This window comes from Nicotiana tomentosiformis, chromosome 12 (genome assembly GCF_000390325.3).
Source record: "Nicotiana tomentosiformis chromosome 12, ASM39032v3, whole genome shotgun sequence".
Lineage (NCBI taxonomy): Eukaryota > Viridiplantae > Streptophyta > Magnoliopsida > Solanales > Solanaceae > Nicotiana > Nicotiana tomentosiformis.
This window is the reverse complement of record NC_090823.1, coordinates 47,771,938-47,798,239: the sequence shown is the minus strand read 5'-3', so window position 1 is coordinate 47,798,239 and position 26,302 is coordinate 47,771,938. Positions and strand designations below refer to the sequence as shown.

Genomic DNA, 26,302 nt, shown 5'->3' with positions numbered 1-26,302 from the left:
TTTCATTTTTTAATCACATAATTCTCAATTGTTGATCATCTTGGATAGCAACCAAGCTATAAACTACGAAAATATTGTTTAACTCCAATCCATGTGGATACGATATTATATTATACTATATTCGACTAGCGAGCATATTTAAGTGCCGATCGCGAAGCACAGCGGCCCAAATGGCCTACACGTTCGAGAGATATGCTCCATGTTCGTTATGGCCTCACCCATATGTCCTTCGCGTTCGCAAGCCTAGGCCCGCGTTCGCGTAGAGTATAGCCCAGTCTACCCCCAGACCCATTAACCCATCGCATTCGTGTGAGTACGGTCCCAATCGCGAAGGGTAATCCCACTACTGCTTCTCGTTCGTGACCCCATCCTCGCACTCGCATAGAAGGAATCCGTCCTAGCCCAATTTTTCCTTCGTGATCGCAAAGCACAAAACACCATATACCAGCAGATAGCTAAACCAGCAATTTTTCCTAAGTTCAAATGGTCCGTAGCCTATACGAAACTCACCCGGGTCCATCGGGCTCCAAACCAAACATGCACACAAGTGTAATAATATCAAACGAACTCGCTCGCGCGATCAAATCATCAAATAACACTTAGAACTACAAATCAAACATCAAAATGCATGTAATTTTCAAAGAAACTCAAGAACTTCCAAATTTACAACCGAGCTTCTGAATCCTATCAAATCAACTCTGTTTTGCACCAAATTTTGCAGACAAGTTTTAAATTGTAAAATGAACGTATACCACGTTTCAAAACCAAAATCCGAACTAGGTAGCCATAAAGTCAACCTACAGTCAAACGTAAAAAATCTTTAAACCTTCAAGTTACTAGTTTTCAACAAATCAAGTCAAATTAAGTTAGGGACTTCTGAATTCAATTCCGGGCATACGCCCAAGTCCAAAATTACGATACGGACCCACCGGGATCATCAAAATACCAATCCAAGGTCGTTTACATAATATGTTGACCGTAGTAAACTCAAGTCATTTTTAAAACTAAAAATCATATTTTTTTAAATTTTTAAATAAAAACTTTTCGGAAAAAGACACTGACTGTGCACACAAATTGAGAAATACTAAATGGAGCTAATAGAGGTCTCAGGATGCGGAATAAGGGCTAGAACTCAAAAAGACCTATAGGGTCGTCACAGCTCATGAAACGTGAGATCTTAGTGAATCCGGTGCTCTGATACCAACTGTCATGAACCAAATCCCATAATAGGCCGTGATGGCACCCAACGCCGTCGTTAGAAAAGCTAATAATTAAATCATCACATTATTAGTTAATCCAAATACATTTCGAAACAATTATAGAAATAAGAGTGGATATCATTCGTTTTTATAAAAAATATAGTTATTATTATTATTTTAAATGTTCGAATAACGCAAAAATATGAACCAGAAAAATCATAGAGGAATACAATCAAGAGCAATTCTATATCCTCAAGACCCGGTGTCACAAGTGTATGAGCATCTACTAGGGAGTAAAATTATCTGGAATACAAAATAGACAGGATAAAATAAATGAATATGATGGAGACTCTGCGTGCTACGGATCGTAACATAAAATGCAGTTTACCATAAAATCCCCTCAGCAACTGCACCTATGCGCAAAGATCACCACCAAATGAACCTGTCTCAGCACCTGCACAATTAATGTGAAAGTGTAGCATGAATACATAAATCAATGCGTACCCAGTAAGAATCTAGCCTAACCCCGAAGAAGTAGTGATGAGGGGTCGACGTCGACACTTACTAGTGGTCCAGTAAATCAAATATATAAAAGTAACAAGTATGAGGCATAGCAGGTAAAAGCAACAAAACAGATATATGTGCATATCACGATCCTCAACAAAAGGATAAATATGAAGTCCTCAATAATCGGATACTACCTCACATGGGATACATAATGATCAACATCAGATAGAATGTCACATCTCAAGTCAAAAAATCTCATAGGTACTCTGACTCCTTATCGAATATTATGCATGATTCTGCCGAGGCGAGCGGCATAATCCCATAAGATTAATGGCACGATTTCCTGCCGTGGCGCATGGCCCGATCCCATAATAGTACCATTGAGGGATTCAGCCCAATTCCATAATATTCGTGTACACTGCCGAGGGTCGACCGACACGAACCATAGATGCATCTCATAATACTGTCAAGGTCGTACAGCCTGATCCATAATAGTATTACTGAGGCGTTCAGCCTTTTTCCATAGGAATAGTGAAACTTGACGGGTCACTGGCCCTACTCACGAATATATGTGAGAGTTATGGAATTCAAGAAACCTTTTGGACAATTTCGTACAACGCAGGAGAAATTCGTAAAAGGAAGTGCAGTTTCTACTGCTAATCAAGTAGATCTTCAAATATCTAAAATAGCAAGTCTGATACTTACGCAAGTCTAGTCTCATGCAAAAATGTAATTTAAAGCATTTAAACATGCAAGAATAACTCAAATACTACAATTAAACCATGACGTTAGTCTAAGTCTACCCGGACCTAATCAGGAATCCAAGAATACTCACGGACATTCGTCACCTAATATGTGCGTAGTTCCCACCACAAGTAACACATAGAAAATATAACACCTACTGGGTAATTTTTCACTCACAAGGTTAGACATGAGACTTATCTTGCTCCGAAATCTGATAACTGGCTCCAACACCTCTCAAACTCCTCAAACTAATGCCAAACCATCCAGAACTAGCCAAACAACTTACAAATCAATCAAAAATATACTCAAAAACTCATAATTTAACCAATTTATAACAATTCTCAACTCCGCTCGAAAAGTCAACAAAGTCAACCCCGGGGCTCATGTGCCCGGATTCCAAAAATTTTCAAAGATAAATATTACTCATAGCATCACGAACTCAAATATATAATTTATTCCCAATTCTATATCCAATTTCGTGGTAAAAATTCAAAAATATCATTTCTAGGTTTTCTTCCAAAATCCATAATTTCTATAAATTTTCATGTTAAAATTCATATGTAATTTATGTATTTAACTCACAATGAGTAGGAATCACTTACCTTGTAATAGATGATACAAATCTCCCTTCAAAGAGCTTCCAAAATCGGCCAACCCAAGTGAAAAATGAGAGAAATGAGCTAAGTCACGTATTAAATCCATGTTCTGCCCAGATCTTTCCACTTCGCAATCCCAGAAGTTCCCTCGCGATCGCGAAGGCCAAACCAGCCTTGCCCCAAAATTCCTTCTTAGCGAATGCGAGGTCCCTCTCGCTATCGCGAAGCTCAACCTGCCCAAGCCTTCGCGAACGCGAGCCTAGCTCCACGAACGTGAAGGTCAAAACTTTTTGCCTTATAAAATCCCTTACGCGATCGCAATGAACAACCTTCTAAACCCAGGCCAGCCCCACTAACTCATCGCGTTCATGACCATCACTACGCAAACGCAAAGCACAACCTGATCAAGCTCCATGATCGCGACACCCCTTTCGCGATCACGAAGAATAAAGTCTCTACTAATCCACTTAACCCTTCGCAATTGTGACCCTGCTTCTGCGATCGCGATGCACACCAAAAATCAGCAGCTGCAAAACATAGAGAAATGATCCAAAACCACCACCAAATGCACCCGAGGTCCCCGGGACCACGTACAATCACACCAACAAGTCCCAACACCTCATCCAAACTAATCTAGAGGCTTGAAATGCCACGAATAACATCAAAATCACGAATCGACAATCAAAACCCTTCTTTTAATTTCCAAACCTTCAAACTTCATCGAACGCATTCGGATCACACTTAGACATTTCGGATCACGAAAAAACTTCACACAGAATTTCCAATTAATAAAATGAACCTTTCTAAGGTCCCGAAACACCACTCGAAGTCCGATAACACTAGAATCCACTCCAAGTCAAACTTAGCAAATTTCAAAACCTTCGAAATACAAACTTCTGATATTAAGTGCCGAAATGCTCCCAGACCATCCGATACTCAACCCGCACATATGCCCAAGTCCAAAATCACCTTAAGAACATTCAAATCTTGATTCCGAGATCGTTTACTTAAAAGTCAAACCTTATTCAACTCTTCCAACTTAAAGCTTCCTAATTGAGAATTATTCTTCCAAATCAACTCCAAACTTCTCGAAAATCAAAACCAACCACACGTGCAAGTGATAATATATAAAGTGAATCTACTCAAGGTCTCAAACTATCGAATAATATGCTAGAGCTCAAAATGACTGATCGAGTCATTATAGATAGTCGTAGGGTTATTCCCAAAATAATTAAGTCATCAACATATACCAAAACATTTATGTGAACCTTACCCTTTTTGTAGAGTAAAGAGCGAGTTGTCAGAAAGAATTCATAGTCTTCTAGAGCAGTGAATAACTTAGCAAATCAACATCGTGGTGTATGTTTCAATACACAAAGAGTTTTCCAATTCAGCATGCCTTCCTTGGACTTGCCACCTGAAATCCAGGAGATAGTTTCATGCATGCCTCTTCTTAAAGATCCCGTGGACGAATACATTTTGCATATCCATTTGGTGCCACTCGTGCCTTACAGCCGCAACTTCCAAAAATGTGCGTATAGTCACTATCTAATCTACGGGAGCAAGCATCTTAGTATAGTCAATACCTTTCAATTGATGATTGTCGAAAATAATTAGACAAGCCTTATACCGTTCAATAGTACCACAAGAGTGTTGATTTATTTTGTAATCCACCTGCAATCAAGAGATTTCTTATTAGAGAGCAGATCTTCTATTACCCATGTCACATTTTTCTCTAAAGTATGTATTTCTTATTTCATTGTCTCCCTCCACCTTTTATCGTTCATAGCGTCTAACTTCTTCTCTTCTGTTATTTCATCTTGTCTACTTTCGGTCCCCACTTCCTAGGGTTCATGATCCTCTTGCTCTACTTCACCCGTTTGGGCACTCTCCACCCCCTCCCCCCCCACTTCAAATTCATCAATTCCAGACTCCCCACGGACACTCTTCTGTCGATACCATTGTTCGATCCGATCATTGATTATGCGAAAGGAAACTCGAACTCATAGAAATCAACATTTTGGGAGGTAAAATACTCTTCTGTCTCCAAATTATACAACTTATATCTCTTCTTTCCATAGGGATACCCAACAAATATACACCTACTACTCCTACTTGAAACATTAGGCGCATGTTCTCTTTATTTGTGCGCATAATATAGTGGCCCAAATACCCGAAGATGCCCGTACTCAGGAACTCGTCCATAAAAACTTCATAAGGAGTCTTTCCAGGTAAAATAGAGGTCCGAATAATTAAGTGACATGTAGTTAAAATATATTTTCCCAAAAACTACCTTGAAAACTCAAGCTAATATATGACGATATTTTATTTCCACTCTACTACTATGTTGTGGGATTCTAGTGCAAGAAGTTTGAAAAACAACACCAAACTCAAGAAGTAGTTTTTCATGCACGTAAACTATGTTCAATTTTCACTCCTAATTTTTTTAACTCTTATTGAATTGTCTATCAAGCATAGCAAAGAAATTCTTCAAAATTTGTGCAACCTTTTTTTGTCAATCAATAGAAAAATCCATACAGCTTGTGAAAAATCATCAACAGTAAAAACAATATGATGGACCGCAAGAAGAAGTCATTCGATATAGTCCCCATAAATCAGAATGAATCAATTCAAGAATACAAGAAGCTCTAAAATTACTCAAAGAAAATTTATCTCTTCTTTGCTTTGCTCAATGACATACATTCAAATTTTATTCAAAATATCACTACTTCTTCTAAAATCTATAAAATAAATTAATTTGTTAACTTGTAGAGAGGGATGTCCCAATCGCTTGTTCCAAAAATCTAACGAGCCTACAACTTTCGCCTTTAGATGTTGTATCCGTGGTTGGTTCTAGAAATAATGGAGTCCATCTCTACATTCACCTGCTCCAATCAACATCCTCTATATGCGTTCCTATATAAGATACAAACTTTTAGTGAATAGAATAAAACAATCTGAGTGATCTATAAATTACGACATAGAAATCAAGTTGCACTTAAGTCGGGAACATAAAGAACGTTTTTCAGGACCAAATTCCCATCAAGTCTAGTCAAACCCCCGTTCATAGCTATAGTGCTTCTCCCATCAAGTAGAATAACTAGACACTTTGATATTTTTCGTACATTATGCAAAATAGTCAATCTACCTGTCATATGATTAGACCCTATTGTTGATGATCCAAGAGATATTTTTATACTTACCAGTCAACTTCTTACCTGAACTTAACTTTTGGTTATTCAACATAGCAACAAGGGTATGCTACTGCTTGTTGCTCAAACTTGGAGGTCTAGATTTTTCTAATTTCACCATGGCTCCGGCAGGATTGCCTCCTCCTACGGCTTGTGCAGTGTTCACACACGGTCGCCTGCATCCCCCATTTATTCTAACCCTTTGTTATTGTTGTTGTTCTCTATCACGTCTGCCAGTCTTTCCCTTACCACGAGGACATTCTCTCCACCAATCGAAATACCCACTTAGTGGAAACAATTTCTCCTTCCTTCATTACGAGCTCTGTAGGAAGTACTGCCTTGTACGACAAGGGTCATCACTTCACCATGCTTGTCAGCTCCTCCTACCATGGTATTTACCTATTCATTGTACCAATTTCGAGTAGACCCTGAGCAATCAGATTTGGTCTCACTGTCCCATACAAAGTCTCATCCAACCTAATAAGAAAGAGATTCACCTTATCCTCTTCCCTTTTCTTTTCTAACACAACACCAAGATCACACATACATTTTCCGAACTTGCAAGTCAGAATCTACTCGAAGTTAGCAAGTTCTTCCCAAAACTTTGTCAATTTTTCATAGTAATTATCTATGATCATACTCTTCTGTTCGTATTCAGCAAGTTCAACCTTCAATTGTTGTATGTTTGAACCATTAAACACAGAGAATCGTTCTCTAATACTTGCCCATAAGTCTTTAGCTACTTCCATATGTGATATGATCGAACACAGAGTGGATTCGATTGTGTTCCGTATCTAGTATATCAACAACGAGTTGATAGTCCACCAATCTTCAATATCTAGAGATTGCTCATTAGGTCTCTTGATTGTTCCGTCGATAAACCTAGACTTCTTTCTCTCCCTCAAGGCAGTCCTCAGGGACAGAGCCCATTCATAATAGTTCTCCTTTCAGTTTCACTTGCGTTATCAATATTTTAGGTTTATCATTCGATGTTATATCATAAAGAGAGATTATATTTCTCGGGTTTGTTCCATCACTAGCATTGCTCTTGCTTGGACTGCTTCCCTTACTAATGTTCTCCGGCCATGAGTATGATGGTCTAAGGTCGTGGCTCCAATGCCATGCCATAATTCAAAGAGAATTAGCCTTGGAGAGGAAGGAAAAGTGTGCTTCTTCCATTGATATTGAAGAGTATATATACACATTAACAAATAACTCTAGAATCCCTAACAAAAATGGAAAAGATTATAACAAAATCTAGTTTACTAGTTTAATACAAACACTAAATATTTACACAGCCTCCTATTATGTGACTGGCATATTAGTTATTCTAGTCGCATATCAGTTCTACGATTCACAGACTTTCTCATAAATTGCTCTAGATATTGGCATGTTTTAGAAAACTCTATGATTAATTTGCGGCTTGTTAGTTTACAGCTATGTATATAGTATAGTCTTATCCCACATTGGAATAGGAGTAGTATGTCCTTATATAGTATAGTTATAAATAAGAACCTCTTGTATTGTATTGAACATCCAATATCAATAACATATTTTTTCCCGTACTTTTTTATATGGTATCAGAGCAATTGTGAGAGATTTATCACTGTGCATAAATTTCAGCGATTCCGGGAAGAGAAATCAGTCAGCGGAAGTCTTTTTTCGGAGACTCTTTTTAAGGTTGTTTTGCGTCTGCTTCATCTCCGTCAATGTTGTGTAAAATCCAACACTACCACAAGAGTCATCACTGTCCGGCGACCAAACCCCAGTTAAAATCTCTGGCGATAGCCTCCTCACGCGCCTCCATGCACCACCAGAAGCTCACATGTGTGAACTGACGCGCCGGCGCGTACGACCACTTCCGACCGTTTTTTGAAAAACTTCATTCAGAACAGTTGGGTCGCATGGTAATTCTGATCCTACCCCTACTATTTTCATTTCATTCCGACCACTTTGAGTTTTTTCGGCAGCTACAGTAAGATTCTGGCAGCTACGATATTTCATTATTCTGTTTTTGTGTTTCCTTACTCTGTTTCAATGGATTACAGTTGATTCTTTCTCTTATTTGGTAATAATTTACAACGATGTCTTTGGGATTTGATACTTTTGGGTCTAGAAACATGAGTTTTGGAAGCTCTAGTGCTATTATTACCTCTGAACTTTTAATGGGAGGTTCAAACTACTTAGCTTGGGCTTCATCTATCGAGTTGTAGTGTAGAGGCCAAGGTGTTCAAGATCATCTAATCAAACAGTCTAGCGAAGGAGATGAAAAGGCAATAGCACTTTGGGAGAAGATCGATGCTCAGTTATGTAGCATCTTGTGGCGGTCTATTGATTCCAAGTTGATGCCCTTGTTTCGTCCATTCCAGACATGTTATTTGGTTTGGGTAAAGGCACGCACCTTATACACTAATGACATATCTTGCTTCTATGATGTGATATCGCGGATGACAAACTTAAAGAAGCAGGAATTAGATATGTCTACTTACTTGGGTCAAGTACAGGCAGTCACAGAGGAATTTGAGAAGTTGATGCTAGTTTCTGCTAGTGTTGAAAAACAACAAGAGTAGTGATAGAAAATGTTTTCTCGTTCTTACCCTCGCTGGACTTCCTAATGATCTTGATTCAGTACGCGACCAAATTTTGGCTAGGCCGACTGTCCCGATAGTTGATAAATTATTCTCTCGATTACTCTGACTTGTTGCAGCACCAAGTCACCCAGTGATCTCATCATAGATACTTGATTCCTCTGTTCTTACATCCCATATAGTGGATGTTCGGTTATCTCAAACTATGGAGCATAGACGAGGAGGAGGTCGTTTTGGAAGATCTAGACCCAAGTGTTCTTATTGTCACAAACTTGGACACACTCGTGAAATGTGCTATTCCTTACATCGTCGTCCACCCAAAAATGCTTACATTGCTCAGACCGAGACTACAGGTAATCAGGGATTTTTTTTATCTAAAAAAGAATATAATGATCTTCTTCAGTATCGAGCAAGTAAGCAGACATCTCCACAAGTAGCCTCAATTGCTCAGACTAATACTTCTGTTATGTGTAATTCTTTTGCGTGTGTTTCCCAGTCTAGTACTCTTGGCCCGTGGGTCATGGACTCAGGCGCTTCTGATCACATCTCTGGTAAAATATCACTTTTGTCAAATATTGTATATTCACAGTCTCTTCCCACTGTTACTTTAGCCTATGGATGTCAAACTAAGGCAAAAGGAGTTGGACAAGCTAATCCCTTGTCTTCTATCACCCTAGATTCTGTTCTTTATGTCCCTGGTTGTCCTTTTAGTCTTGCATCTGTTAGTCGTTTGACTTGTGCCCTCCATTGTGGTATATATTTTATTAACGATTCTTTTATTATGCAGGATCGCAGTACGGGACAGACAATTGGTATAGGACGTGAATCAGAAGGCCTTTACTACCTTAACTCACTTAGTCCTTCCACAACATGTCTAGTTACAGATCCTCCAAATCTAATCCATAGATGTTTAGGACATCCGAGTTTATCCAAACTTCAGAATATGGTGCCTAGTTTATCTAGTTTGTTTACATTAGATTGTGAGTCATGTCAGCTTGGGAAACATACCCAAGCCTCCTTTTCGCGTACTGTTGAGAGTCATGCAGAGTCTGTCTTCTCCTTAATTCATTCTGATATATGGGGTCCTAGTAGAGTCAGTTCAACCTTGGTATTTTGTTATTTTGTTAGTTTCATTGATGATTATTCAATATGTACTTGACTTTTCTTAATGAAAGATCGTTCTGAGTTATTTCTATATTCCAGAGTTTTTGTGCTGAAATCAAAAATCAATTTGGTGTTTCTATTCGTATTTTTCGCAGTGATAATGCTTAGAATATTTATCTTCTCCGTTTCAGCAGTTTATGACTTCTCAAAGAATTATATTATCAGACATCTTGTCCTTATACCCCTCAACAAAATGGGGTTGTTGAGAGAAAGAATAGGCACCTTATTGAGATTGCTCTGTCATGCCCCAAAACCGGGGAGCGCGACCAGTGCTCAACCGAGTGAACCCGGTCGAGCAAGCCTATTAGATTTTCTTCTACCCAAACTCATCCATGAATAAATAGGATACATATTTTCGTTAATTAGACAACAAGATGATCATGTCTGCAATACCAACTTCTTACCATAAGTTTCATCATTTTTAAAGTCTCAAATGGACAAGTAATACAACCACAACATAATATAGTTTGACTTTCCCAGCACCAATACACAACCCACACTATATCTATGGAGCCTCTAATAGATACAAAAGAGTATTATGATAATGCCGGCAACAAGACCCCGGCTATACCTCAAACATAATACACGAGAAACAAAAGATATATGACCCTGAAATGAAGTGGGGCTCACCAAGTCAGCTGGGAAGAGGATGTACCATTGTCACTAATCAATGTCTCCTGCTGTGGAACCACCTACATCCATTGAAGATGCAGCGCCCCTGGCAAAAGGGACGTTAGTACATATGGAATAGTACTAGTATGAATGACAAAACACCCTCTCAATAGAATGATAAATAATACAAACAAGAATATCATAATATCAATGTAAGCCTTAAACAACACCAAACCTCAATTTAGGATCAAGACAGAGTTCAAATTAATTTCCATATCTCACATTGGGAGATTTTTAGTATCTATATACCATTGTTCACAATACCATTATTTACAATACCAATACCACCGTGCTCTCAGCACAGAGTCCGATCACGACCCGATCGGCTAGGCTATCTCATTAGAGACATCAACCACAATTACTCTCAATATCAATACCACCATATTTAACACAGAGTCCGATTACGACCCGATCAGCTAGGCTATCCATTAGGGACATAGACCATAATTACTCTTTCAATTACAATTTTCAACACAATCACCACCATGTGTGCGGCATGGTGTCCGATCACGACCTGATCGGCTAGGCTATCTTATTCGAGACATCAACCTTTTATATCAATTATCACATTTCATACTTCTTCTACATATTTTCATTTCATTGGCACTAATGGACATAATTATAAAATCATTTGTGGCACGTTGGCCGTATTTAGTATTTTAGCAACTTCAATCTATTGTAGCCAACATACCTCAATGGAGCTTCCTTAAACTCTAAAATATTTTGAAATTCTTAGCAACTTCAATCTATTGTAGAAATATAACAAATTAAACCAAAATTAGGAAGATGATCATGGTTCTAGCTCATTTAAGCATTTTATCAAACACTAGGTGTATATTAAAGTTTCAAGGTCCTTTTTATGGAGGATTCCATCATCCCACAACCCATTTCTTACCATGCTTAGTTCAACAATCTTCCTACACCCCTTGATAACACATGTATGTAAGATGGACAACTCCCATGCCAAAACATTATCTTACTAATTACCCAATTCTAGACAAAATTCGAAATTGAGTGTTAGGGTGTAGCATCTTACCTTTAGGATGAAGACCTTATGGGTTTTCCTTGTTAATCGTCCAAGATTTGAGCAAAGATTGATGAAAATTAGCCTAGGGTTTTCTCTCTCTCTAAGACACTCTCCCTTCTCTCTAAAACATGAGAATTTTTGCTCAAAAATGATCCTTTTAGTGTATTTAACGAAGTAGGGTCGGATTATAAAAACCCAAAAATGAAGCTCCGGAACAAGGTCTGCGATCGCATAATCGATATGCGGACTGCATATCGGCCGCATAATTTGTGTCCAAAACTTGCAAATATCTGCCTGGATCTGCGGTCGCAAGTCTGCGGTCACATAGTCGACCACAAAATGGCATCCAAAACTTCCCCTCTCCTGCCGCACTTTGCGGCCATTATGAGGTCCGCAGAGTGATTCTGCGATCACATAATGGACCGCAGAAATGCATTTCTCTGCCAAATATTTTCCTTTATCCCTCAGTGCATTGTTCAACCCAAAAAGTCCGAGCCGCGGCGAGCAAGATCGCCGCGAAGAATTTATACAATCCTCAAGCACATAAGCCCAATTCGACACTACGAAACATTATATTCTTTTGCAAAATTTTACTGGGCTTTACACTTAAGTGCTTCGAAATTTTCTGGGGTGTTACATGCTCGCACACTTCTAATTGAATCTCGTGCTCCATTGTGTTTTTGGGACGATGCAGTTCTCACAACTTGTTATTTGATTAATCGGATGCATTCATCTCCCATCAAGGGTCAGATTCCGCATTCAGTATTGTTTTCCCAGTCACCCTTATACTCTCTTCCACCCCGTATTTTTGGGAGCATGTGTTTTGTTCATAACTTAGCCCCTGGGAAAGATAAGTTAGATCCTTGTGCTCTCAAGTGTGTCTTCCTTGGTTATTCTCGTGTTCAGAAGGGATATCGTTGTTATTCTCTAGATCTTCGTAGGTACCTTATGTCAGCTGACGTTACATTTTTTGAGTCTAAACCTTTCTTTACTTCTGCTGACCACCATGATATCTCGGAGGTCTTACCTATACCGACCTTTGAGGAGTTTACTATAGCTCCCCCTCCACTTTCGACCATAGAGGTTTCACCCATACCAACCGTTGAGGAGTCTAGTGTTGTTCTTCCTAGTTTCCCAGCCACAGGAACACCACTCTTGACTTATCATCATCGTTCGCGCCCTACATTAGGCCCAACTGGTTCTCGTCCTGCACCTGAACCTGATCCTACTTCAGACCCTGCTCCTAATACACCGATTGCACTTTGAAAAGTTATACGGACCACACTTAACCCTAATCCTCATTATGTCGGTTTGAGTTATCATCATCTATCATCTCCCCATTATGCTTTTATATCTTCTTTGTCCTCGGTTTCCATCCCTAAGTCTACAGGTGAAGCGTTGTCTCATCCAGGATGGTGACAGGCTACGAGTGACGAGATGTCTGCTTTACATACAAGTGGTACTTGGGAGCTTGTTCCTCTTCCCTCAAGTAAATCTAATGTTGGTTGTCGTTGGGTTTATGCAGTCAAAGTTGGTCCCGATGGCCTGTCTTGTTGCCAAAGATATACTCAGATATTTGGGCTCGATTACAGTGATACCTTCTCTCCCGTGGCTAAAGTGGCTTCAGTCCGCCTTTTTCTATCCATGATTGCGGTTCGTCATTGGCCCCTCTATCAGCTTGACATTAAGAATGTCTTTCTTCATGGTGATCTTAAGGATGAGGTTTATATAGAGCAACAACCTGGTTTTGTTGCTCAGGGGGAGTCTCGTGGCCTTATATGTCGCTTGCGTCGGTCACTTTATGGTCAAAAGCAGTCTCCTCGAGCCTGGTTTGGTAAGTTCAGCATGGTTATCCAGGAGTTTGGCATGACTCGTAGTGAAGCTGACCACTCTGTGTTTTATCGGCACTCTGCTTTAAGTCTCTGTATTTATCTGGTAGTCTATGTTGATGATATTGTTATTACTGGCAATGATCAGGATGGTATTACCAATCTGAAGCAGCATCTCTTCCAGCACTTCCAAACTAAGGATCTAGGCAGATTGAAGTACTTTCTAAGTATTGAGGTTGTCCAGTCTAGCTCAGGTATTGTTATTTCTCAAAGAAAATATGCTTTAGACATTCTTGAGGAGACATGGATGATAGATTGTAGACCTATTGACACTCCGATGGATCCGAATTCTAAACTTCTTCCAGGACAAGGGGAGCCGCTTAGCGATCCTACAATTTATAGGCGGCTGGTTGGAAAATTAAATTATCTCACAGTGACTAGACCCGAAATTTCTTATCATGTGAGTGTTGTAAGTCAGTTTATGAATTCTCCCTGTGATAGTCATTGGGATGTAGTTGTCCGTATTATTCGGTATATAAAATCGACTCCAGACAAAGGGTTATTGTTTGAGGATCGAGGTCATGAGCAGATCGTTGGATACTTAAATGTTGACTGGGCAGGATCACCTTCTGATAGACGTTCTATGTCTGGATATTGTATTTTAGTAGGAGGCAATTTGGTATCCTGGAAGAGCAAGAAACAAAATATAGTTGCTCGGTCTAGTGCAGAAACAGAATATCGAGCAATGGCTATAGCAACATGTGAGCTAGTCTGGGCCAAACAATTACTCAAGGAGTTGAAATTTGGTGAAATCAGTCGGATGGAACTTGTGTGCGATAATCAAGCTGCCCTTCATATTGCATCATATCCGGTGTTCCATGAGAGAACTAAACACATTGAGATTTATTGTCACTTCGTCAGAGAAAAGATGCTTTCAGGAGAGATTGCTACAAAGTTTGTGAGGTCGAATGATCAACTTGCAGATATTTTCACCAAGTCTCTCACTGGTCCTCGTATTAGTTATATATGTAACAAGCTCGGTACATATAATTTGTATGCACCGGCTTGAGGGGGAGTGTTAGTTTACAGCTATGTAGATAGTGTAGTCTTGTCCTACATTAGAATAGGAGTAGTATGTCCTTGTATAACTATAAATAAGGACCTCTTGTATTGTATTGAATATCCCATAACAATAATATATTTTTTCTTGCACGACTAGTATATCCATTTTGCCGTTTGCAGAATGCGCTGCATAATACTTACCACTTCCAGACGATGAGAAAATCGAGATCAGCACCATCATCTTAACCAAGGAAATAAAAGACATAGTATCGAGTATATTCTCTTTCAGCTTTTCTATTTTCTTGTCTTAAAATTGCATTGAAGAATGAAACCGAGAACCAAAAACATAATTACATCATTGAATGTGTCTCAATTACTAAAACCACCAACTAGAAAAACACACTTGAACCTCCTCTAACCCCGCAAAAACCAAAAAGTTGAAAATTATTTGTTCGTAAACAATTAATCAACATTTTAAAGAATTTCTAGAAATGGACAATCTTGAATTTCAACTTTTGGCATTGTACTTTGCAACAAAACTAGTATGGATCATGCTATGGTTGATGACTTTCAACTAAACAGGCTTGAGTTTTTTAAACTAGAGTTCAAGCCAACTCATTTGTCAGCAAACTGGCTTCATCACCTTTTGGCTCCAAGCATTTGAACGACGGCATTTTGACTGCCATTTTCACACTGCGTGAAGTGGACCCCTCTTCGATATCAGCCATTATTTTCGGTGACTTCATCGATGGACCTCTAGTAAAGAACGGTGGTACAATCTTTCTTCCTTCTCCATTTCCGGTTCTATACCCTCTTCTAGTGCTACCATATCTTGATAAAGTGACTGCGCAGCTCTTTGTCCGGTTCAGCAGCAATGCCCGGTTCATTACCTCTTTCCTAACATTCTCCTGTAATCTAAGAGTATGCTGGTCCAAATTCTCCCCCGTTATCACCAATGAGTGGCCGGTCGAGTGTGATCTAAACCTGCTCAACGTCCTTGGTCTCTTTATAGAAAACGACCTTGGTAGCCGCTTCGGCATGTTGATACTCAAATTTCGCGTAACATTACAGGTCTCCTCTTGTTGTACCATCAAATTTTCATCACTCTCTATTTGTATTGAGACTTCGTTATTGCTTCCCTCCCCGGCACCTTTTCTGTACTCTCTTCTAGTGCTACCATGTCTTGGTAAAGTGACTGCACAACTCTTTGTCCGGTTTAGTAGTGCCCGGTTCATTACCTCTTTTCTAACATTCTCTGATAATCTGAGAGTGTACCTGTCCAAATTCTCCCCAGGTAACACCAATGAATGGCCAGTCGAGTGTGACCTAAACTTGTTCAGCATCTTTGGTCTCTTTATAGAAAACGATCTTGGTGGCCGGTTCGGCACGTCGAAACTCAATCGCTTAACACTAGAGGTCTCCTCTTGCTGTGTTAAATTTTCATCACTCCCTATTTGTATTGAAACTTCCTTATTTTGCTGCAGATTCTCTGTCCCTTCTTGATCACGGTTTAGTACCTCCTGGGCTTTAACATCAGGTTGAGGAGTAGTAAGGTCAGCTCGACAAACGGGGCAAGTGACGTGAGACTTGAGCCAAGCACCGATGCATTCAGGGTGGAACACGTGATCACACTTTGGGATCAACCGCAGCTTTTCGTCGTCTTCAAACTCGTTCAAGCATACTGCGCACTCCAAACCACCCTTGCCAATATGATGATCCTTCACTTCGGCGTATGCAAAGGTGGGGAAAGTGTCGATGACCGAATTGTCGAGTCCACGTGTTGCAGCAGAAGGGCGGCGGCGCGTGGAAAGTGTTTGGAGGATGCTGTTACCGTTAGTGGAGATGCGGTAGCGGATGTAAATCGAGAAAAGTGCAACGAAAAACAGGGCAGCTATGAGAACCACTATGATAATGGCCATTGCTGGGCTAATACTTGGACGTGGGTACCGGATCCGATTCTCGGGATTTGATGGCAGCGCTGCCGCATTTGGAATCATAGGACATGATAATACCAACAAGATGAGGAGATAAATGGGAAGTGAAACGAATCTATCATGACTTTCAAAGCAAACCATGGCTCATATAATGCAGTTAAATACCTCTGTTTTTAGTGGGAATTTAATTTTCGCCGTGTGGAGAAGGCGATGTAATGAATACTGAGGGTTTGCAGTGCAGGGTGGAAAAGTCAGTTGTAGATGTTGTATTATTTGAAGAAGGAAAAGAAAGAGAGAAGGGGAGAGTTTTTTTACTTTACGGAGGGGATTGCAAGGCAGCTTCTATTCGATTAAAGGTTTGCATAAATTATTATAGGGATATATATAAAACTGGGTGCTGAACTGAGATGTTCTAAAACTGAACCTACTTTTGGTCATAAATGGGTGGCTTCAACGTGGGCTTGGAGGATTTTAATAAGGTTAGTAGTTTGTTTTTTTTGCTTTCATTATTTGGACAAAATATATTTGCTTTAAAATACATTCACTTCAGATTAGGGGTGAGGTTCAATTCTATTGTTTACTTTTAGAAAAGTGTACCAACCCAAATTTTTTTGTTAACGGTTTAATTTTTTATTTAGCCGTTTGTTATAATAAAAATAATACTTTTCCAAATTATTGCAATTGATTCGATTCCTTTTTATTAGTATCAATTCAGGTTTGGTTCGATTAACTTCTAATATATTTATTTGATTTTTAAAAAAAGAATTTTCGGGTACGCTCCCTAAATTTTTCGTTAAGTTTTAGTTGACTCTATATTTAACAATGTCCAAATTAATTAATATATAATAGGAAGTGAGAAATAATCGGTTTGATGTGTTGCAATACCCGATATATGTTGGAGGAGGTTGGACTTGGAATGAAGGTGCTTAGCAGTTCGATGGAAATATTAGGAACAAAAAGAGTTGGAAAATGTTGTATTCTTTTGGGAGAATTGCCATCACTAAAATGATCTTACATTATGTAAATTTGGTTACGATTAAAACTTAAATACTATTTAAATCAATCTCATGTCAACTCGTTACGGGTTGTTTGAAGCACAACTAAAGGGAAAATTCATAATTACCCTCCTAACGTTAAACGATTTTGCTAAATGTACCTTTATCTTTACATGTTTGAAGTGTAATAATATTTTCTTTTAAAGCCAATCCCAGTTTCAAAAATGAAGTGTAAATTACGCACCAATCTTTACATGCCACGTGTAAAATCAATTATTTTTTTATTCTTTTTCTTTCTATTAATCTTTTTTTAATTCATTATCTTTCTTTTCTTTTTTATTTTCTTTCCTATTTCACTTTATTTTTCTTCACTATCATTATGTCTGCAACCCATTTCCCCTTCATGCTCCTAGATAGCCGCAGACACCTTACTGGAAAATTGTTGACCCGTCAGGGGTGAAGACTAGCACCAGACGAATCCAGAATCAAAATGTGGTTCTTTTGGACTCAAAGAACTAAAATGTGATTCTTTTGGACTCAAAGAATCAAAATATGTGGAAAACAAATTGGTGACCATAATATATATAATGCCATTTTATAAGGCGTTATACCTTAATGACTGTTTGCCAGTTAAGTATAGCGGCTTTTTTTAAGGCGTTATATATATAACGCCCTAACTTACAGCGCTATATATATTATGTGGCTCACCAATGATTCTTCTGGGCTTAACTGACATAATAATAATTCAACTGGGTATAGCGCCCATATTTAAGGCGCTATACCTCAAATAATTATACCCCCGGACTGATTTTTTCCTTATTTAAAGAGGTTAAGGATTTTGTAAAAATCCATCCATAAATATTATCAAGTCTTCTGAAATATTAAGTTATTTTGCATTTTGTCATAATATCTGAATAGCGAAGAATTAGGGTTTCATTATATTGAGGGGTGAGGTTGTGGTGGTGAATAACTCAGTAAGCTATAGTTTATCTCCACAGTATCATGTTAAGTTGCCACTTATAATGGAGTACGATATATTGATATTGTTTTTATATAAAAAAATGAGTGTGGGCAAACGTACGGTGAATATTAAAGTAACCGGAAGATATTTGTATTCTGTCACTCCGCATGGGGTTGCTTGTTATGCCGAGTTTAACATCGAAGACGATGAAACTCTGAGAGATTGTTTGAGGACTTCGGATGAATACCGGGAATTTCTTGTGATAAAAATATTGAAAATGTACGTCAAGGCTGAAGACGTTCACTATGATGAGGTTGTACAAAGTAGGGATATCCCTCAGTCATCGGGTGGTAATTTTGGAACAGTTTTAGCCGAACAGGTTCCGGGTGAAAGAGTTTGGCATGATCTAAACTTATTTCTACGAGCGAATGAGGAGCGAGGAAATAATTTCTCTCCTAGTTTACATAATCCACAAGCCGAGTGATAAACTTCAATTTTTCTTTGTGTTACGATGTTTATTTTTGATGTATTGAATTTGTATTAATACTCATATATTCCACAGGGGGTACCGGCCATATATGAATTTTACAATTTATGAACCAACGCCCAGTTGGAATATGCCTAGTTTTGGTGTGTTGGATCATGGTGGTCCATCTGGGAGTCATCAATAATAGGATAATGTCCATTATGGGATATCAATACATTATGATTTGTAAGTGAAGTGATAAAGCTATATGTAAAGTTTGGATCAATTTGAGTAACTCATTATTTTATTGGTTGTGTAGTGAAAACGAGCAACTTGAAGGTCATGTCCTTACTCAATTGCCCGAAGACGATATATTTAATCGGGATCTGGCAGATGCGCAGAGTCAGGAAGAGAATAGTGATTATGACAATGATGCCGATGAGTCTGGAGATGACACACCTTTCCCTAATGAGGGTGATGATGAGGAGGAAGAGAATGCTGAACCTAATTTGATGAGGGAGCATGCTCCACCTCCCGTTAAACCAAGAGTGTACGAGTCTCACGTGTCATTTTATTCAAGGGAGATTCCCTACCTTGATCATTTGCCAAGTATGCCAGATGTGGATGCCCTCACAAGGGATATTGACAAAATTCGAACAGCAATGTGGGATGAATCTAGAGCAACAATGCTGTCAAAGGGCATGCTTTTTCCTGATAAAGCGCGTCTAAGTAGGGCGGTGCGAATGTATAGCATAAAAGAGTGTCGTGAGATCATGATAGCAGAGTCATATCAGGATGTATACAAGGTTATTTGCCATAGATAGTTTATGGGTTGTAATTGGATGCTGTGTGCGAGGAAGAAGAAAATAAATGTGTGGGTTGTGGGTAAATACATTGGCACCCACAATTGTGAAATGGACACATTCAGTGAGAATCATTTTAACTTGAATGTTGACTTGATTTCTCTTATCTTGTTTCCACACATTGAAGCGTCCATAAGGTAAAAGATCAAAGAGTGTATAACATCTGTCCACCAGGAATATGGGTGTTCCATTACCAAAAGAAGGGTATTTCTCGGGCGCAAACGTGCGTTTGAAATTGTTTATGGTAGCTGGGATAAGTCCTTTGCATCTCTACCCAGGTACAAGGCCGCATTGCAACACTTTAACCCCGGGACTATTGTTAAATGAAAGCTTGAGCGGAGTCCAAAAATACCAGAACATATATTCAGATATGTGTTCTGGGCATTTAAACCAGCAATTAATGGTTTTGTGCATTGCCGGCCGGTAATATCCATAGACGTCATGTCTATGAAAAGTATGATATTAAGTTGTTGATCGCCGTTGCAGTTGATGCTAATGGAAGTATATTTCCCCTAGCTTTTGCTATTTGTGCCAATAAAAGCCAAGAGACATGGACATTATTTTTGAACCACTTGAAGGAGCACGTTGTCAGACAACGTTCAGTTATTTGTCTAAGATCTGATCGGCATGGTAGTATTTTAAGTTCTGTACAGAATTTGCCTGCATGGCAGGAACCGTATGCCTACCACCGTTACTGTGTGAGGCACCTGAAGGCCAATTTCCAGAAGGCACATCCCAACAAGGATTTGTATGATTTAATGTGGATGGCTGCAACGGAGCACCAAGAGTGTAAATTCAGGAGGCGCATGGAATCGATCAGGTAGGAAGACCAAGGAGCCTATCATTGGTCGATGCTACATGAGCTTGACAAGTGGACTTTGCATGCGGATAGTGGCAGAAGATGGGGAATTCTGACTATAAATGTGTCAGAGTCTTTTAACGGGTTATTGAAGTCTGCACGTGGATTGCCTATCACTGCCATGGTGCGGATGTCATTCAAACAGATGGCGGAGAGGTTTGTTGAAAGGGCTAGAGGTGCATCATCAATGATGGAAAAAGGTGTTGAATTTATGCCAATACCAATGAAAAGATTTGAGAAATACAGGAGGTGAGCACATTGGCATTCATATTTACAGTATTGCAACAAACGAAATATTTTTGAAGTTCGCATCGCTATCCATCAAAATCGGGGGAATAATACACACTGTAAATGAAGCCAGAAGGTTATGCTCTTGTGGGAAATGGTCCATCTACCACATGCCGTGCTCACATGCCATAAAGTGCTTTCAACATACAGGTTTCGCGGCAACCAGCTACGTTGATAAAGAATATAGTATTGCAGCATACTTAAACACCTATAGTGGACAGTTGCAGTCAGTGGGTGCTGAGAATTATTGGCCGCCGGAACCATTTAAAATGGTGTGTAACAAGGAGTATTTGCGTCAATGACAAGTGCAAAAAAGAATGTGTATACGAAACTAAATGAATATTGGTGATACCGTTTATGCGCGTAAATATGGCATATGCTCGCAAATAGGACATGACCATCGTAAATGTCCTTCAGCTGGTTTGGATGGCGGTAGTAATTTAGCTCCCGGTGGAAGTTCATGCAATGTGCCCAATTATCAAGGATACCCGTAGTATTGTACTTCAATAATTTGTTGTAATAAGTGTATGTACATGTTCATCTTGTAGAATGTATGAAATAAAATTATGTTTCCATTGGTGTTAAGTCTTATTGATATTTAGCATTAATACTTCAGTACAATAATTTAGCATACACCCCAAGAAAAAAAAATTGTCATTCACCATTATTGTCGCTATCTGGCACTATTTCATTATCATTGTCTTCATCTTCTCCGTCAACATTGTGTACGTACCCTTTGGGACCGAGGGCATCGTAATCTAGGCCCCAGTTGACACACATTTCTCGCATTTCATTGCTATCATCAAGAAGACCACTTGCTTGATTTCTACAACAATATAGGACTCCTACGTCCAACGTCTGTGGTAGAAACTTAGGTAGTCCCTCCCACTCGACAATTGTTGGGAAAACATGATAATATTTGTCTCTATGAATTTTATCATTTTCTAATAAATCCCAGTACTAAGCCTCCGTTCCTCCCGGGAAGTTAAGATCATCAATTGCATGATGAACAACTAGTGCCTTTTCCATCTCTAGAATCTCCTTCATCAAATATCGAATCACTTCTGGTTCATCTTTGTGTGTGTTTGTTTAGAAGGTTGCAGATAGTGCTTATGGCACAACAAGCCCATGCCAGCGACATAGTACTTCGTAATCACACCGTTTTGAGTAAAGGGAACCCATTGTAGTTTTTCGCCCCAAATTCGCATACCTTCAAGCTTTGTAGAATGTGCTTTGCCCTCAATAATGTGCCCTGCAACTTTAAGATTAGTGTGTATATTGATAGGCTTATTTTTCAAGGTACGCAGAACACCATACCACTTATCATCAACCAAGTCAGTGTAGCCACCTAGCATATTTTTTTCAAGGTAGGAATCGATAGTGTTAAGACGTATTCCATGGGGATCTGTTGAACTACCTTCACCCTTTTGTCTCTTTTTGAACCACTTGTTAAATGTTAGTGGCATTTTTTAAATGGATGTTGTAATGTTTATTCAAAAGGTCTTTGAAATACAGATGACTTAGTTCAATTTAAGAAGTTGTTTTATACCCGAAAGAATCATTATCACGCGAAACATAGCGCGATGAAATACCACGTTATGAGTATTATCTTGTCGACCTGAAAAAGCTGAAGGGGAAGGGATGATTATTTATGTAAGTATAGCGCCTTAGGTAAGGGCATTATACTATAGCGCCTTAAGTGAGGACGCTATACCTTCCCGCCCGTTTGAGTTCAAATATAACGCCTTAAAAAAGGGCGATATACTTAACTGGGCAAACGGTCGTTAAGGTATAGCGCCTTATAAAAGGGCGTTATATATATTATGGTCACCGGTTTGTTTCCACACATTTTGGTTCTGTGAGTCCAAAAGAACCACATTTTGGTTCCTAGTAGAGCACTATACCATGCTTGAATCTAATTTGAACAAAAATAGTGTGTAACGACCCGACCGGTCATTTTGAGCATTTGTACTTTGCTCGGTTGTTTGGGGGGCATGAGTAGCTCCGTAGGATGTATTATAACTTATGTGAATTGTCGGTTTTGGCTTTCAGGTTATTCAAAATTGATTTGGAGGAATGATTCTCAGTTAGAAGCTTTAAATTTGAAAGGTTTGACCAAGTTTTAACTTTTTAGTATTTGACCTCGGATTGGATTTTCTGATGTTTCCGTTAGCCTCGTTGGGTAATTTTGGACTTAGGAGCGCATCCGGATTGTGGTTTGGAGGTCCGTAGTAGAATTTGGCTCGAAATGGCGAAAGAAGAAATTTAAGAAAGTTTGACCGGGAGTGGATTTTTGATATCAGGTTCAGATTCTGATTCCGGAAGTTAGAGCAGGTCCGTAATGTCAAATATGACTTGTGTGCAAAATTTTAGGTCAATCAGACATGATTTGATAGGTTTCGGCATCAGATGTGGAAGTTGAAGTTTTAAAGTTCAATGATTTTGAATTGAGGTGTGATTCGTCATTTCGATGTTGTTATGTGTGTTTTGAGGCCTCGAGTAGGTCCATGTTATGTTATGAAACTTGTTAGTATATTTGGACGGGGTCCCAAGTGGCTCGTGTGAGTTTCGAACGAGGTTCGGACCATTTTCAGTCCATGTTGCATTGCTGAAGATTTTCTGGTTCTGGTATGACCGCACCTGCGGAGTGTATAGTGCAGGCGCGGAGTCGCAAAAGTGACAGTGTGCGAGAAAGGGAGCTGGGCATGAGGATCGCAGGTGCAGGTGCTTGGACGCACCTGCGCAACCGCAGATGCGGTTCAAGTGCGCAGAAACGCGATCGCAGAAGCGGCTTAAGGACCGCAGTGTGAGGTTTTGCTGAGTGAGGTTGTTTCGCAGAAGCGGTGGTCGCAGATGCGACAATTTGACCACAAATGCAGAATAGTTGGGCAGAGTTATAAAAATCGAGGTTTTGGTTCTTTCTTCATATTTTGAGATGTGGGACTCCGATTGAAGCGAGTTTTGAAGCAAATTTCATCACAACGATTTGGGGTAAGTGTTCTTTACTCAGTTTTGATTATATTCCATGAATCTATCTTCGATTTTAGCAATTGGTTGATAAAGTTTAAAGAGGAATTGGGGGTTTTGGCCTAAAGTTTCATAATATAAATTTTTGAGTTGTGAACACCAATTTAGAGTCGAATTTGAGTGAAACTAGTATGGTTGGACTCGTAATTGAATGGGTTGTTGAATTTTTGTAAATTTTATCGGGTTCCAAGGTACGGTCCCGGGTTGGGCTTTTGGTATGTTTTGGGCTTTTGATTCAAGATTTGATCTTTTTCGATCGGGGTTGATTCCTTTAGCATTGTTTGATGTACTTGAGTTGTTTTTGGTTAGTTTCGAGCCGTTTGGAGTTCGGAATGCGCGGGATGGCATTTTTGAAGCATCGTTTGGCTTGCTCTGTGTTGGAATTGGCTTATTAGAGGAAAGTAACTCTTCTAAACTTAGTGTTGAGGGTATGAAACCCCGTAATACGTGTTATGTGATTGGTATTGAGGTGACACATATGCTAAGTGATGGGTGTGTGGGCGTGCACCATGTGAATTGGGACTCTGTTGTTTCCATGGCACTGTATAATGGCCTAATTTTTATTGATATCCGTGTTTTCACCATGTGATAAAGTAAGTGAGCTGTCAATCATGCTAGATATCATGTTTAGGCTTTATGCCGATACTATTTGGACCCATAGCGGTCGTTTCTTACTGTCATCTCACTGATTTCATTGATATTTCGTACTCAGTCATATTCATGCATTTATATCATTTCTCAGTCTCAATTGTTATTTATTGATACATCATATCATTGTTGTCCGGCTAGTTTCATGACATTATGAGCCCGTGAGTGAGACTGGAGAGATTGATGACTGAGTGAGGCCGAGAGCCTGATTATGAGTGACAGTTATGGGATCGGGCTGCATGCCACAACATGCTATATTGATTTATGCCCGGATCTGGCTTATGATAGCGCTTGGGCTGTACTAGCCCCTCCGGAGCCTGTAACACACCCCAAGTGAGCGCGGATGATATTATTGAGGGATGAATTTCCCTGTACATGGATTTGTCCGAAGTACTTGATACGTGGGGATGGATTTCTCGACAGGGTTGGATTGCCCTTTTCCTCGGTACTGGGTAACTTATAGTCAGTGTTGTATATGTTCTGGGATGGATTTTCTTTTGCCGTATGGGCCATATACAATACCGAGTGGTTGAGCATGATGAGTGGAAAGTGTGATACAGTGAGATTGAGTACTCTGAGAGTGTGAGTACATGATTCATCTCTGAGATACATGGCATTGGCATGCACATATGACATACAAGCATAGAGATGCATTTTTCCTCATGTTTTACGGTATCATGTCATTCATGAATTTTTACACACATTTATATGTGGGCATAGAGAGGTATATCACACTTGCTATCTAGAGAGAAAACTAAATATCTAATTTATTGTGGAAAGTATTTTTGGAAAAATTTACGATTTTCAAATTATCTCATATTTTACGACGATTTCGGTAAAGGATTTAAGTGAACTATTTTCGAAAAGCTATGAAAAAGCTGAGCATTTTTATCATTGAGTTACTTTCTTATTTATATGCTCTACGTTGTTATGAACTGCTATTGGTTATTGGTGTTGGACCCGACCTATGTTCCAGCTCGTCACTACTTTCAACCTAAGGTTATGTTTGTTACTTTCTCAGTGCATGGGGTCGGTTGTACTGATCATATACTTCTGCATATTGCGTGCAGATGTTGGCTGTTGTTGTTGCTGTGCTCGATGGTTGCCGGATTTAAAGATGTACATGCATTCCTATTGTTGCTGCCTCTTGTTCATGGTAGCCTTAGATTTATAAAAACTCTGTTTATGTACTTTTCAAATAGAAGATGCATTTACTTCATATAAGCTTTGTAAATTCTATTCTTAGAAGCTCATTATTTGTACTACCAGTATTTGGGAAAATGTATTAGTTTCATATAATTTCTTTTGAATAATTATCTTATTAATATTATTGGAATTGGATAGTTGTTAATTGGCTTACTTAGCGGGTTGGGTTAGGTGCCATCACGACTAGTTAGATTTTGGGTCGTGACAAATTGGTATCAAAGCTCTAGGTTCATAGGTTCTATAAGTCATGAACAAGTGTCTAGTAGAGTCTTGCGGATCGGTATGATGACGTCCATACCTATCTTCGAGAGGCTACAGGACATTTAGGATATACTTCCCATCTTTCTTTCATTATCTTGCGGCATTGATTCAGCTTGAGGCATAATCCTTCGAATTCCTTCCACGCATTCGTATGCGCACGTGATCGCTCGGTATCGGTTGTGCATCGACGGCTGGTGATTTCCTGGATAAGGGCG

General features: G+C 39.2%; 1 protein-coding gene across 1 annotated transcript; it reads right to left on the bottom strand.

Annotated features, from left to right (window-relative positions):
* Positions 1–14,846: 14,846 nt before the first annotated feature.
* LOC104092445 (E3 ubiquitin-protein ligase ATL31-like) lies at positions 14,847–17,008 on the bottom strand. The gene has a single exon (XM_070192169.1). The coding sequence runs from the start codon at positions 16,652–16,654 to the stop codon at positions 15,185–15,187; it is 1,470 nt and encodes a 489-aa protein (XP_070048270.1). The 5' UTR covers positions 16,655–17,008; the 3' UTR covers positions 14,847–15,184.
* Positions 17,009–26,302: the final 9,294 nt, after the last annotated feature.